The 15,199-nt window shown below is 42.6% G+C and overlaps 1 protein-coding gene across 9 annotated transcripts in view; it reads left to right on the forward strand.

Annotated features, from left to right (window-relative positions):
- The window catches only part of IKBKE (inhibitor of nuclear factor kappa B kinase subunit epsilon), a 32,705-nt gene extending 18,277 nt beyond the window's left edge, over positions 1-14,428 (forward strand). For 8 of the 9 annotated variants that reach the window (XM_074308996.1, XM_074308993.1, XM_074308992.1 and 5 more), the window contains 9 exons: positions 2,303-2,375; positions 2,514-2,626; positions 4,428-4,504; positions 6,676-6,715; positions 8,310-8,411; positions 10,028-10,124; positions 11,341-11,453; positions 11,996-12,067; positions 13,589-14,428. In XM_074308996.1, the coding sequence (XP_074165097.1) occupies positions 2,303-2,375; positions 2,514-2,626; positions 4,428-4,504; positions 6,676-6,715; positions 8,310-8,411; positions 10,028-10,124; positions 11,341-11,453; positions 11,996-12,067; positions 13,589-13,652 (751 nt within the window). In that variant the 3' untranslated portion in view covers positions 13,653-14,428. The remainder of the gene's footprint in view (positions 1-2,302; positions 2,376-2,513; positions 2,627-4,427; positions 4,505-6,675; positions 6,716-8,309; positions 8,412-10,027; positions 10,125-11,340; positions 11,454-11,995; positions 12,068-13,588) is intronic. The other variant, XR_012489079.1, reaches the window with a different exon arrangement.
- The last annotated feature ends 771 nt before the right edge of the window (positions 14,429-15,199 follow it).

Consider the following 15,199-nt stretch of genomic DNA (forward strand, 5'->3'; position numbering starts at 1 on the left):
TTGATCTTTGGCCCTTAGTCTCTGTCCTAGTTGGGAAGCCAGTCTCCTCTAGGCTGTCAGCAGCCCTTCTTTCCCATTAGTTGGAGACAAGAACTGAGACAGAAGCCAGATATGTCTAGAAATCTCCCCTCTTTCCCCTTTCCACCAGGGAGGAGTCGGGAGTTTCCTTTGCAGGGGGGCTGACTCACAGTTGCCCTACATCTCTCTCTTCTGGGATTGTGGCAGAATCAACATTAAAAGGGGGAGAAGGGAAGGAAAAAAGGGAGGGCCTGGAAGAAATGAGGTCACTGTAGCTGGGAGGCCTGTACTTCAGAGCCACCCGGTTTTTGAGGAACATTTACCTCCATCAGGAAGTCAGTTTTCTGTGAGGCAAATGGGGTTGAGGCTGTAAATTCTCTACTTGGTTTATGCTGCTAATTTTCTTGAACAACTTAACCACTCTGGACTAGTTTCCTCATTTGTATAATAAAAGCATTGACAACTCAGTTTGCAAAGTCCCCTCCAAAGCATTACATGATTCCATTCACTTATGAACATATTCAATCCTTTGTGCTTTACTCCAAGTCTGAAAGCACCAGCAATTCCAGGAGTGAAATTTGAGATGATTTAGTGAGCTGGCTTTGACTTTTGGGGAAAACCAATGCCCAAGGCACACAGGTGATGGTACACAAAAGCTTCTGTGTGTGGTGGTTTTCCAGGTTTTCCACCTCCTTGGTTGAACTCCCCCCTCCTTTCCCTCTGGCTGTTTCAAGTCAAGCCAGCAAATATTAATTAAGTGCCCACTATGTGCCAGGCACTGTGCTAAGTGCCTTTAAGATATATATAATATCGCCATTATCTATTTATATTATATATGCTATATCTTTATATATATATATATCTTTATATAAATGTGTGTGTGTGTATCACTACACACACACACACACACACACACAAGGCAGAACATAGCCCCTGTCCCCAAGGAGCTCACAATCTAATGGGAAAAACAACATGCAAACAACCATGACCAGATGACCTGTACACAGAATGAATCAGGGATAATGAATAGAGAGAAGGCACTAGAATTAAGGGGGATTCCCAAGGGTCACTGTAGAAGGGGATTAGCTGGGCCTTGATGGAAGCCAGATGGAGATGAGGTGAGCTTTCCAGGGACAACCAATGAAAATGCTGGAAGCAGAGAGAAGGAAGGTCTTGTGTGAGGAGCAGTCAGGAGGCCAGTATCACTGCATGGCAGAGCCTGAGACTGGAAAAGTTGGAAGGGGCTAGATTATGAAAGACTACTAAACTTTTCATCTTGGTGGCAATAGGAGGTCTCCTCCCCTCTCCCTTTTCTTTTTGCTGAGCACCCTCTTCCCCCTTTGCTAAACCTCTGCCCCCTTGACCCATGACCTCTTTTTCAGACCCTCCCTTGCCTCCTGACTCAGTGGATTTTTTTTTTTTTTTATTCTACCTACTATACCTTGCCAATTCATTGTTGAGTTATCATTAGATTGCTTGGGGATGAGAGAAACTTGTACTAAACCCTATGGATTTCCAGCCTTACTTTAAATCATTCCCCTTTCTATAACATTGTTGTTGATTGTTTTTTCCCCTCCAAACCTTATAGCTGTTTCCTTGCAACACACTTGTGAGGGAGGTTGTGCAACAGTTCTCAATTTATAGATGACAAAACTAAAGGCTAAAAGGCATGCCTTTGGTCACACTACTAGTAAAGGCTTTCCATTATTTTCTCTACATGCCTTTTATAGCTGTGAGAGGAAAGGGGAAAGCATGAGAGTGAAGGCTAGGATGCTGATGTTGGCGCTTACTTTCCTTCTCTTTATATCAGAGCACATCCGATTTAAAATTCAAAACCCTAAATTTATCTAAGCACAGTATGTGTATGTGCACGGGCTGAGACTGAGGGTGAGGATGCGAGGTTGCTGTTCTTTAGATCAATCAAATCCCCTTAACCTTAAATTCTAGGGTCTAGGCAACAGGGGCAATGACATATAAGGACTGACTCTTTTCAAATTTGGAATGGCTCTTTTAAAGCTTGGAAAAGGAGTGAACAATCATAGCTCATTGTCTCTATTAACTGCACATTGCAGCCTATGGTTTCATCAAGTGAGTGAACTAGGTTGAAGTAATTTAGGTGATCAATAGTCCCTTGAGCAGTAATTTCTAAATCCTGTTCCTTACTCCAGGACACCATCCCCAAATCTCCTAGCTAATGGTAGATGGGTATTACTTCCACACTCATATGGCCCAGAGAGGCAGAATTCAAATCACATCTGGAGAATATAGTCTTTCTTGTTTCCAGGTTCACCTCCATGACTGGGGAGGAGATACCAGAACTGAAGGAGGCAGCTGACCTGAAGTCCAAGCTGCAGACTGTAAGTGCAATTGGGCTGTGGGGTGAATGAGTACAAATCCTTGGAATGATTTGGGGAAGGCCACTTATCCATGCTTTCACTTCTGAGTGGACATCTCTGATGAGCAAGAGAACTACACAAACCTTTTCTGCTCCCTAGATTAAGGAGATCCTTTCCAGATGTTCCCAAAATATTGTGGAGACTCAAACTAGTCTAAGCAGCCTGTCCTCTGAGCTGGTGAAGAACTGGGATCAGGTACATGAAGACAGAAGGTCTGTGGGATTTTCCTTTTTTGAGGGTTGGGTCGGGAGGAGTCACAATTCATACATCTATAGTAGAAAGAGACTTTAGCCATCCTCTAATCCAAGCCCCTCATTTTAAGAACGAGGAAACTGAGACAGAGAAACAAAGTCATTTGCCCAAAGTCACACAGGGAAAATGTGAAAATGTGGCAAGGCCAGGTTTTGAACCAGGTTCTCTGGCCCAGGTTCTCTGACCCAAGCTCAACACACTGTGAAAATCTGAAAAATCCACAAAGCTTTTTGAGGTCCATTCCCTTTTTCTTTCCTGTATGATGTCTTGTCCCACTAGCTTGAGAAGTGTGTTGGGGACTAGGGAGATGGACACTGGGCTGGGGGAACCAGGGAATGTGAGTAACCTTAGTAAGAAGAGCCCAGGTTAAGTCAAAATTGCGCTCCTCCTCAGAGGGAGAGGGGAAGGAGAAAGCATGGGATCGTAGCAAGAATTAAGGCTGAGACATAGATAAAATTCCCTCTTCATCAGCAACCTTGCTATTTCTCTTCCCCCAAACAAGAGATGCCCCTCAAAGAAAACCTTGTTACAAGTTTTCTCCCTATCCCTAACAAATCCCTCTTTTGCATCAGAATACATGGAGTCTCTCCAGAATTAAAATCCAGGCCCTAACAGAACCAAAATTCCACCCCATCAATAATTCCAGCTTTGGAATTATGGTCAGGATGGGAAGGGAAGGAGGTGACCCTCAGCTCAGAGGGTGGGATGAGACTCCTAGAGAATCTTAAAAACAAAAGTAGAACATTGTCTCTAGTTAAATCGGGGAGATTGCAGATCAGTTCAATCTTGAAGTACTCAGGGCTTTTCTCAAGGGAACTTGATAAATCCTGCTCCTCATCCGACCCCAGGAGACTCCCCCAGAAATTATTATCCTTTGTGTGAAGATTTATTTGATAGATAGATGGAACTATAAATAAGTCAAGCATTTATTTAATTATGTACTACATATCAGGCACTGTGTTGAGCAGCAAGGATACAAAAACAGCCAAGATAATCTCTGTCCCCTAGGAGTTTATAGTCTTTTAAAAAAATTTAATATTTTGGGTTTTTCCCATATATGTAAAAAATTTAAAAGTTCACTTCTTGAAATTTTTGGTTTCCAAATTATTTTCCTCATTCCTCTCTTCCCCTTTCCTACATTGAGAAGGAAGCAATTTATATATATATGTATGTATTTATGATATATGTATATGTGTATATGTTCACATATATACATATGCATATATATGTGTATGTGTGTGTGTATATATATACATATGAATACACACACATATGTATATATACACATGCAGCTACATTCTGGTGGGAGAAGATCACACAAAGGGGACCTGACAAAAGATGAGGACAGAAATTAAGAAAGCCCTGCTGTTCCCTTTCCTCCACCAATTCCCAGCACTCCTGGTATCTCATATGCCTCAGTGCCTGAATATTTCCTCCTTGAGTCTGGTGATCTTTAAGGCCTCTATTTAGAGTATATGACATTTGGGGGAGGCAGAGAAGAGGTAACCACTGTTCAGTCTCCTCTGTATGATAACTGGTACAGTAATACCTTTCCCAGAGAGAGTGGGAAGGGAGAGACAGCAGATATCAGGAAAGGCTCGCATGGGGACAGCTCATGGCCGCATCTCCCTCTTGACTGCGTATTTTGGAAAAGCTGTGGTGGGGAGGGTTTCCTCTGACCCCTAAGACAATCTCCTTTCCATGCTGCTGATTCTCTCTAATGTTTGACTTGCCCATTGGGGACTTTTTCTTGACCTGCAGCACCCATCACATTCAATGCTGTCTGGACAAGATGAATGTCATCTACAAACAATTCAAGAAAGCCAGGATGAGGCCAGGTGAGCAGCTGAGGAACCGGACAAGTGACCTTCTGAGCTCCCTGAATTCATTTAGTTATTGAGGGCTCTTCCATGCCCAGTACATTAAAAGGTTGCAGAGAAGCATTAGAAGCTTTTGTTTTCATGGAACTCACACTCTAGTTAGGAGGGGATTAAGGGGGGAGGTGGTACAACCTTCTGTGATCTTGTTGCTCAGGTGTAAGTACAAAATGAGTGATGTGGTCCCGAGGGGCTGTGAGTGTAAGGGAAGAGAGATCAGTGAACGCTTTGTGGAAGAGTTGACCTTGAAAGACAGATGAAGGAATAGATAGAAGAAGGACAATTAGGGAGAAATGGCAGTATAGGCAAGGGCCAGCAAGATGGGAAGTAATGTGTTCAGAGGATGCTGAAGGGCGTATATATGAGCCAATTATCATTAGGAGAAGGTTAGTCTGGCCAGCTGGAAGGAAGGTAAGTTGGGTGCAGCAAAAAAGTGTGGTTTAGTCCCTATAACTTCATTGTGGGAGTGGAAAGGGCAGTGTGGTAGAGTGGAGAGCACACTAGATCTGGCTTTGTTTTCAAACTGGAATGTGGTGCTAGCCCTGGCTCAATATATATACATGATCTTGGCTAACTCACTTAGCTATTAATAAAAATGAGGGAATTGAAAAAGTTGGTTAGCTCTCTAGGATCCCTTTCAATTCTGGCCTTCTGTGATGGGGTGGAGAGGCATGTGTATTAAAATTTAACTCTCCCAGAAGTTCATCTTATCTACTCACTTACCTAAAATCGCCTTTGGATACTTGGGCCAGACTTCTCTCCAGAGCACCTTTCTTGGACACTGGTAAAGTATTGCTTTGTAGAAGTCTGATTTTTAGAATAAAAATCATTAAATCTCAAAGCTGAAAATGATCTTAGGGGTTAATTAATCCAATCCCCACCTAAAACAAGAAGGTCATTGACTTTATTTTCAACAAGTGATCATCCAGTCTGGGCTGGTGATAGGGAATTTACCACCTCATGTGGAGTCTATCCCACTTTGAAACAGATCTTGTTGTTATGAAATCTAAGCCCAAGGCTCTTTTTTACAATGTAGGATCATAGATTTAAAGATAGAAAGGACTTTTCAAAATCATCTAGGCTACCCTCCTTATTTTAAAATTAAGGAAATTGAAGCTAGGGAAGTTACAAGTCTGAGATCATAAAGGTAGCGAGTGACAGAGTCAGGATTTGAACCTGGTCCACTCTAAGTGTTACATATATTTGCACCTGGAGTCAGAAAAACTGAATTTAAGCCCTGTCATCAACACAGTCTGGGTGAGCCTGGGCAAGTCACTGAAATTCTCTGGCCCTCAGTTTCCTCATCTGTAAAATAAAGGGTTTTGGCATGTAGTAGGTGCTTAATGAATGCTTGTTTCCTTTCCTTTCTCTTATCTCTGAATCTAATCCCTGTGACTCCAAATTTAGCCCTCTTTCATCTTGTGCATATTGGAAATTATCTTGAGGGCACGGGACACTGGACAGGGAAGTGGGAGGTTGGGGAGAGCCCCAAAGGGAGGCAGTGGGGAAGTTCCAAAAGACAGCACTCTCCACTGCTGAGTCCTGTTAACCTGGAGTCATATTCGCCCAGAAGACCAGAAGGGGGCAACATTTCCTAGGAGAATGATCAGGATGACTTTCCCAGGGGTTGCAGAGGAATTCTGGACAAACTATTGTATAGAGTCAAGAAAAATAAATATTAAATAAAGACAAGCTCTTTGAGAATGGGGACAATTTCAGTTTATGTTTTGCTACCCCTGGAGTCTGTCATTGTAGATGCTTACTACATGCTTGTTCAGGGGTTCTCAAACTACAGCCCGAGGGCCACATGCTGCCAGCCAGTTATGGCAAATGGGCTGAGGGGCGGAGTCAGAGTGTGAGGTTTTGTTTTTACGTAGTCCAGCCCTCCAACAGTCTGAGGGACAGTGAACTGGCCCCTATTTAAAAAGTTTGAGGACCATTGTTCTTGTTGATACATGAATTAATTATTCAGCTGTTTCAGACTGAAGTGATTATTCTGGTACCTAGGCTATTTTATTAAACTCCTGAGTTCCTATTAAATGAACACGCTTCGCCTTAGCCCCAGGGCTCACTGGACAGTTACTTTGATGGAAACCTTTTGCTGATTCCCCCTTTTGTTCTTGTTTGTTTAGGGTTGGGATACAACGAGGAACAGATCCACAAGCTGGATAAGTGAGTAATGCTATGTGCGGCCAGGAGGCTGGGAGGAGAGCCAGGAGCCCAATATTAGGGATGTACACATGCACCATTCTCTCCACTTCTGTGCTTGACCGTTGACACCCCCTCGAGGTGATATGGGACCTCAGTGTCAGTCTTCCTAATCTTGGAGAGGCTGGTCTGTGTAATGGTACAAAGTGCCTGGGAAACTCTGCTAGCCACCCTGGCATATGATGGGACTGTTTAATGGTAGTAATAATAGCAGACATTTATATGGCACTTAGCAAAACACTAAGCACTTTATATACATTATTTCATTTAACCCACATGATAATCCCTTTGAAGTATGGAGCCCAATTGGAATGATCACTTTTTTGCAGATGAGTAAACTGAGGCTGAGAGATGAACTGACATATTCTTACCAACTCAGAATTTTAGAGCTGGTGGATAAGCTCCATTTAGTCACACTCCTATATTTTATAGATGATGAGAGAGAGACCCAAAGCAGGGAAGTGATTTATTCAAGGTCACACAACCAGTTCATGACAGACCCGAGCCTCCTTATTCCCGGTCTAATGTTTGTTCCACTGGAATCCCTGTGCTAGTGGTGGTTGTGGGTGATGGTTTTTATTGCCTTAAGTCTGGTACACCTGCACAAAGCCTCCATTGCCTTCCATGGCTAATGGTTGGATGAAACCTTCATCAGGAGGAAAGTCAGCTTGCTTAAAGTCACAGAGCTAGGGAGCTCAATCTCCAAAGTAATATTCCTGTTCCTCCTCCTTGCCTTTTGCAATCTTTCCTTCCATAAACTCCTACTCTGGTCCATTTGCTTCTTCTAGGAAACCCTCTGGCCTAGTAGGATTGAAATTTATAGTCAGGAGACCTGGCTTTAACACTAACTAGTTGTGTGACCATGGCCTATGTAACCTCTCTGAGTGAGATTCAGTCTTCCCATCTGTAAAATGGGGGTAATAATACTTATCTTACCCACTTTTTCATGAATATCATGAGGAAATTGCTTTTATTCTTGTTCAGTCATATCCAATTCTTTATGACCCCATTTGAAGTTTTCTTGGCAAAGATAATGGAATGGTTTGCATTTCCTTTTCCAGCTCATTTTACAGATGAGGAAACTGAGGCAAAGAGGGTGAAGTGATTTGCCCAAGGTCACACACACAGCTAGTGAGTGTCTAAGGCTGAACCTGAACTTGGGAAGATAAATCTTCTTGATTCCAGGCCCTTATCTCTATCCACAGGGCCACCCTAGGAAATTATTTAGAAATTCTTTAGTTAAAAAAAAAAAGAAAGAAAAATAATAAATTAAAAAAAATTCTTTAGTTGTTTTTTGGTGCCATTGTATGAAGGGAGATGTGTCGGCCTAACTCCATTTGGATTTTCAGCCTTTTTTTCTTCCTCTTGAATGCAGTACCCATTTAGAGACAAAGATTTAGATAAATATGTTTTGACAGTTCTATTTATTATGTTACTATCATTATTTTCACCATCACCACTATGATATGATGTACCTAGTGATTCTGGGATTTAGGGGAAAGACTGGCTTTCTTTTTGGTGATAACTTGTAAATTATTTTCCATGTTTTGTTTTTTAGGGTGAACTTTGGACATTTAGCTAAAAGACTCCTTCTGGTTTTCCAAGAGGATTGTGCGCAGAAGTATCAGGCAGCTCTCCTCACCCACAGCAAGAGGATGAGGTAATGGGCAAGCCCAGGGTTCCTTCCTCTGTCCTGAAGCATCCCTTCCTTATCACAATGCTCCAACATCTGGAATAAATCATTTCAAGTCACCAGATACCATCTTATGTTCTCCACTCTTTCCCCTTCCCCCACTACCTACAATTAAACCTTCATTAAGGGTTTTTTCAGGGAGGACTTGAGTGGAAATCTCCCACTCAAGCCAGGGCCTAGAATCCTTTAGGCACAGGGATTAATGGCCTCCTGATAAAGGGAGTATCAAGGGAGTCAGAGAATGAGGTGTGGTTTTTCCTAGCTCTCTTAACTCTAGAGAGGCTTTGGATATCTGTCCAATACCTTCACACTCTGACCTCCCTTCTCTTTTTCTTTGACCAGGAATGATTTCAGACTCAGCTGAGCACAGTGGGAGATGGTCCCATTAAAGAATCAACACAAAGCAATAGGATATGGAGCTGACAGGGACCTCAGAGACCATCTAGTAAAACTCACATTTTACAGATGAGAAAACAGGGATCCAGGGAGATTAAAGCGTTTTACACAAGGTTACACAAGTAGTTAGTTGGAATGAAAAGTAAACATGATCTGGAGGAGAGAGAGCCCTGGGCTGGGAGGCAGAACTTCTCACTCCTGCCTGGGCAATCCTGGGAAAAGGCAACAACTCACCAATCCTTTGTTAAGCACTGGATACAGCACCAACCTTGGAATCTGGAAGCCTCCTCTTCATGAGTTCAAATCTAGCCTCAGATACTTACTAGCTGTGTGACCTTAGGCAAGTTCCTTAATCCTATTTGCCTCAGTTTCCTCATCTGTAAAATGAGCAGGAGAAGGAAATGACACCATTCAAATAGTTCTGCAGAAATCCTCAAAGGGGGTCAGAGAGAGTCAGAAGGATTGAACAGCAAGAACAACTATGACACACTTGGGATACAAAGTATACAAGCTAGTATCTGGTTTTAAGCAAACATTTACATTATGCTAACTTTTCTAGAATTTGGTCTCTACAACAACAATCACTTTCACAACCCTCCCCCATTCCCAAACTCTTCCTATGTGTATCAACCAATAAAAAAGCATTAATTAAGCACCTCTGTGTGCCAGGGAGCATGCTGGTCACTGAGAGCAGAAAACAGAGACATATACACACACCCCGAGTCCCCATCCCAGATTTATCTAAACTGAGCTTTACAGCCTAGTCTCTGAATTCATCATTCACGTCGTGGTTCTCCCTGCTAAAGGGAAAGCTCATGAGACAAATAGGATCCCTTTCCCTCAACATCTCTGTCATAATGGGATTTCTACCATATGATGATTATGAGAGCAGAGTCTAATATCAGTCAGAATTCATCATCATTATCACACTGGAGTCTGTGGGAGTGGAGTGCACATCTGGAGGGGCAAAGGCATTGAAGAATGTAAATGGCTAATTATAGGGAAGCCAGTCCTCCAGGGAGCCCTGGACGGAGTTATTGGGACAGATGTGGAATGATCAGCCCCCTCTCCCCTGGGCATCCTTTTGGCCACGAAGCAGTGCAACGTGGGAAGGATGGCTGCACTAGACACTTCTGGGAAGAAAGCATCCAGCCCATAATGAATCTGATTTGATCCCTCTTCTCTAGGACAGTGCATGAGACAAGGAAACATCTCTACCTGGTCAGCAGCTCAGTAGCCACTTGTCAGAAAGAAGCACAAGAAGCCCAGGGACAACTCAGCAAGGTCAGATGTCCTTCAATTTACGCTTGACAGGCAGTGACTCTTGGGGTCATTGGGTCCATCTTCTTGCCTTGGGGCAGAACTGCCTTTCACTCAGACCAGACAGGTTTAGTTTAGTAAGGACATTCTCCCAACCTAAGCCAGGGAAGCTGCTACACAAGGTACCTGAGCTGGGGTGGGGAGGAATGACTTCCTGGGGCTGCTTTTGTAATGCTGTGCTATCCCTGGGTGGGACCGTGTGGGACCCATGCCACGCCACTCTCCCAAACAAATGCCTTGTGGCTTCACTTATCCAGGTGGATTCTAACTCTGCTGAGTCATCTCCATTCTTTCACTATGTACAGGGAAGGGGGAACAAGGCCTTCCACCCCTCCCTGACTGCTTGGTTTTGGGTGTGCTCACACTGATGAGACCAAAATAAGGACAACTGTGGTGAGCCATCTGAGATCCAGAAAAATGACGCATTTCTACAGTCCACTCCACTGTCCAACAGAGGTAGTTAGATTGCTGGGCTTAGAGACAGGAAGACCCCAATTTAAATCAGACTTTAGGTACTTAATTACAGTTCTTTAATCCTGTTTGCCTCAGTTTCCTCATCTGTAAAATGAGCAGGAGAAGGAAATGACACCATTCAAATAGCTCTGCCAGAAGTCCTCAAAGGGGGTCAGAGAGAGTCAGAAGGATTGTCAATTCATCTCTGTCTGCCTCAGTTTCCTCAGGCACCTACCTTCCAGAGCTGTTATGAAATCAAATGAAATAATATTTATAAAGCATTTAGCACGGTGCTTGGCCCACAATCAGTGCTTAATTAACGCTTGTTTCCTTCCTTCATTTATTCCAGCAGACACTGGCATGTATCCCCAAACATCCAGACAAATTCTCTCGTTGATTGAGAGGCTGGTGATCTTCTTGACCTGGATGATATCAAATATCCTCACTTTGCTTTCCCAGCAGAGTGTATATGTTGCAGCAAGAGGCATATAGGTTAGGGAGAAGGAAGGACTTTTCAAAATCTGATGACTAAACACTGGTGAAGGCAGTTGCCCACTCACAGAAGCTCCCTCCCTTGAAGCTTTTAAGATAAGGTGGATCCTCATCTTTCCAAGAATGACACTGGACAAGATGACCTTTTGAAGTTGCTTACTGTGATAGGCAGCTGAGCTATAGAGATCATTTGGTAAGCTAGGGACCCAAGCAAAAAAATTTTTTTTCCTTTCAGGCACTGGACCGGTTATCTCGTCGGCTTTGGCAGGGCAGGATGAAAGCAGCTCAGAGTTCTTCTCCTCCTTTTGCTGCTTATTCCAGACCTGTACCAAAGGACCTGGTTCTTCAGTAAGTTTGAGAGGGGGCCAACTAGTGGCTCAGTGGGCCCGGAATCAGGAGGATCTGAATTCAAATCTAGCCTCAGATACTTCCTAACAGTGTGATCCTAGCCAAATCACTTAACCCCAATCGCCTCTTCCCTCCCCCCCCCCAAAAAAAAAAAAGATTTTGAAGGTAGAGCAAAGAAGTGAAAACCATTGTCCTACCTTAGATTAAAACTGGGTATAGGAAATTTCTCAAAAGCTGACAGAGCATTGGACTTGGAGTAGAGCTGAGTTCAGATCCCACCCTAGACATTCACCATCTGTAGGACCCTGGACCTCAACTGAACTTCATTTTCCTTGCCTGTAAAATAATCTTAGATTCAGTTCTAACTCTATAATCCTATGATCTAAATCCCATGATCTTTTGGGAACAGTTCTGGAAGGAGCCTTCATGGAAAATGGAGCAATATCATAGATAGATCCTTCCAACCTGTCTTCCTGGTTGTGGGTTGGTTAGTATCAATCCTGGACTGAATGTTAAATCTCTCTTGTTGGTTCCTCAAACAGCATTCAAGAGCTCCGAGAGGAAATGAAGTTACTAGCCTTTGATCTCCAACACAATAATCAGATCATTGAGAGGTAAGATCATAAAGATAAATGGCCTTTCTTTTTGGATTGAGTGGCCATTCCTACCTGTCTGGAAAACAAATACATCTCAGAATTCCCCAGCAGCCAGGTATCAGTTTGGGCCATTTTCAGGTTATCTTGGTAAGCCTGATGAATTATTGACCTTCCTATTTAAACTTTAAAATCTGGGAAACTATCCCAGAGTCACATCAGAACTGTGAGGGTGATTTGCAGCACTTGAGTTCCAACTAACCTCAGCCATTGCTAGGTGTATAACCTTGGTCAAGTCACTTAACTTTTTTTTTTTTTTTTTTACTAATTTCCTAAATTGTAAATGAGGCTATTAGTAACACCTTTCTCCTAGGATTGTTGTGAGAATCAAATGAGATAATATTTGTAAAGAGTTGATTTAGCACAGTGCTTAGCACATAGTAGTTGCTATATAAATGCTAGCTATTGTTATTATTATTTGAATTTTCAGAATATATATCAGGTCTTGCCTCAGTCTTTCTTTCTTTTTTTTTTAATTTAATTTTATTTTATAATTATAACATTTTTTTGACAGTACTATGCATGGGTAATTTTTTACAACATTATCCCTTGCACTTACTTCTATTCAGATTTTTTCCCTTCCTCCCCCAACCCCCTCCCCCAGATAGCAAGCAGTCTTATACATGTTAAATATATTACAGTATATTCTAGATACAATATATTTGTGTAGAACCGAATTTCTTGTTGCACAGGAAGAATTGGATTCAGAAGGTAAAAATAACAGTTTACATTCATTTCCCAGTGTTCCTTTTCTGGATGTAGCTGGTTCTGTCCATCATTAATCAATTGGAATTGGATTAGCTCTTCTCTATGTTGAAGAAATCCACTTCCATCAGCATACATCCTCGTACAGTATCATTGTTGAAGTGTATAATGATCTTCTGGTTCTGCTCGTTTCACTCAGCATCAGTCTTTCTTTAGACTGTCATGACCCATGCAATTCCCATTAAATTGTGGGCAAAGTCTGTCTTTGCTCTTGCAAGAGACCCTCTGATAGTCTGATTCAATGGTGTGAGGTTGTCACTTTATAATGTCCTCTGTATTAGGAGTCAGAATAATGTTAGTGCCTAGAGCACTTTGCTTAGGGTCAGGAGGTCCTGGATTCAAATTCTCCCTCTGATTCAAAGGCCACTTAACTTGAAATTCTCCCTTGTCTTAGCATCCCTTCAAGACTCAGTTCAAACTTCCCCTTCTGCAGGAGGCCTTTCCCAATTCTCCCCCCTCCTCTCTGAGATTACTTTCCATTTACACTGTCTTTGTTATATGTATATAGTTCTTTGCCTGTGGTCTCCTTCAGAGAGCTTCTTAAGATCAGGGACTGTCCTTTACCTTGCCCTGGATACAGTACAGCTTAACAAATGCTTGTTCACTGACTGGCTGATCAGACTTTGCCCTTTCTCTCTCCCTATTTCCCTAAACTTTGGGGGAACAGAAATATCGTCTTCTATACAAGAAAATCTAAAATGTGCCTTTTGTTTACAGGTTAAGTGCAGTCCCGCCTGCCCCTGGGTCTTTGAGAGCTGAGAGTGATGTGGTGGAATCCTGAACCTTAAGAAACTGGGCTCATCAACGCCATAGGGAACTGGACACAGGGCAAGGCTGGGCTCCATATTTGACCTCATCCTACTTCCCTTCAGGCCATCAGGGGTCAGAATTGCCTCTCACTAGTATTTTCCATGGGTTTCAATTACACTAAGGACCTACAGCACCAGAGATCTGTGAAACACACTGGATTTCCATGTACTGAAAAGGTCCTGCTTAAGGCTGACCTCTGTGTTGTAAAGGTTTGCTCCATGTATAGCCCTGTCTTGTGCCCTTCAGCTCATATTAAGGATTGGGAAGATAAGGTGGAGACACCCCTTCCTGGCCCCTTCAGGTCCAAAGGTTTGCTATCCCAGGAAGAAGGGAAGAAACCCTAGAGATTTTCTGTGGATGCTGACCTAAGCTGCTGCCTTCCTTCCTCTGAACGCATCTGATGAGAGGCAATACATCATTTTGTTCTGTCCTGTTTCTCCTTAAACTTGATGTGTTCACGTGAAAAGTTTCCTGGCTATTCTTTGGCCTAAGTCCAGATCGGTAGAGTCAGACTATAGGAGGAAATGTAATCATTCCTCTAGAGTGAGGACTGAAGACCTGGGCTGTTCCATATACTTTTTTTTCTGAGATGCTTCAGAAGGGCCTGGAAAAACCAGCCAACCAAGATAGGCTTGCCAGCTAGCAGGAACCCACATACCCCGAGTCTGAAAGCAATGGAGAAGTGGGACCCAAAGGACCTCAGGAAAAGGACCTCAACCCCACTGAATAAAAACATACTGTTCTGTTTCTTTGTGTTTGGTGCCTAATGGCAAGACCTTGGTTTGCTGGAGATAAATGGAGAGTCTCCAAAAGCCAAAGGGAAGGTGGGGAGAGGTGGGCAGAGGGGAATGATGGTAGATCTGGAAGCAATGAGAATGAGAGTGGAGCCCCTACAAATAATATTTAGTGAATTTATTTTTAACATACATTGCTTTATGAATCATGTTGGGAGAGAAAAATCAGAGCAAAAGGGAAAAACCATGGGAGAGATTTAAAAAAAAAACAGAAAAAAGAATTGATTCGGTCTCCTTAGTTCTTTTTCTGGCTGCAGATGGCATTTTTAGTCCAAAGTTTTTTGGGATTGCTTTGGATCCCTGAATCATTGAGAAGAACCAAGCCTTTCATAGTTGATCATCATATATTCTTGCTGTTATTGTGTAAGTTGTATTCCTAGCTTGTTTCACTTAGCATCAGTTCATGTAAATCTTTCCAGGCCTTTCTAAAATCAGTTTGCTCATTATTTTTAATAGAACAATAATATTCTATTACCTTTATATACCACACTTGTTCAGCCATTCCCCAACTGATGGGCATCTGCTCATTTTCCAATTCTTTGCTACCACAAAAAGAGCTGCTAGAAACACTTTTGCCCCTGTGGGTCCTTTCCCCTCTGTTACGATTTCCTTGGGCCCTGTAATGGCACTGCTGGGTCAAAAAGTATGCACAGTTTGATAGCTTTTTGAACATAGTTCCAGATTGCTCTCCAGAATGGTCAGATCATTTCACAGTTCCACCAAC

The sequence above is a fragment of the Sminthopsis crassicaudata genome, chromosome 4 (genome assembly GCF_048593235.1).
Source record: "Sminthopsis crassicaudata isolate SCR6 chromosome 4, ASM4859323v1, whole genome shotgun sequence".
NCBI classification, from domain to species: Eukaryota; Metazoa; Chordata; class Mammalia; order Dasyuromorphia; family Dasyuridae; genus Sminthopsis; species Sminthopsis crassicaudata.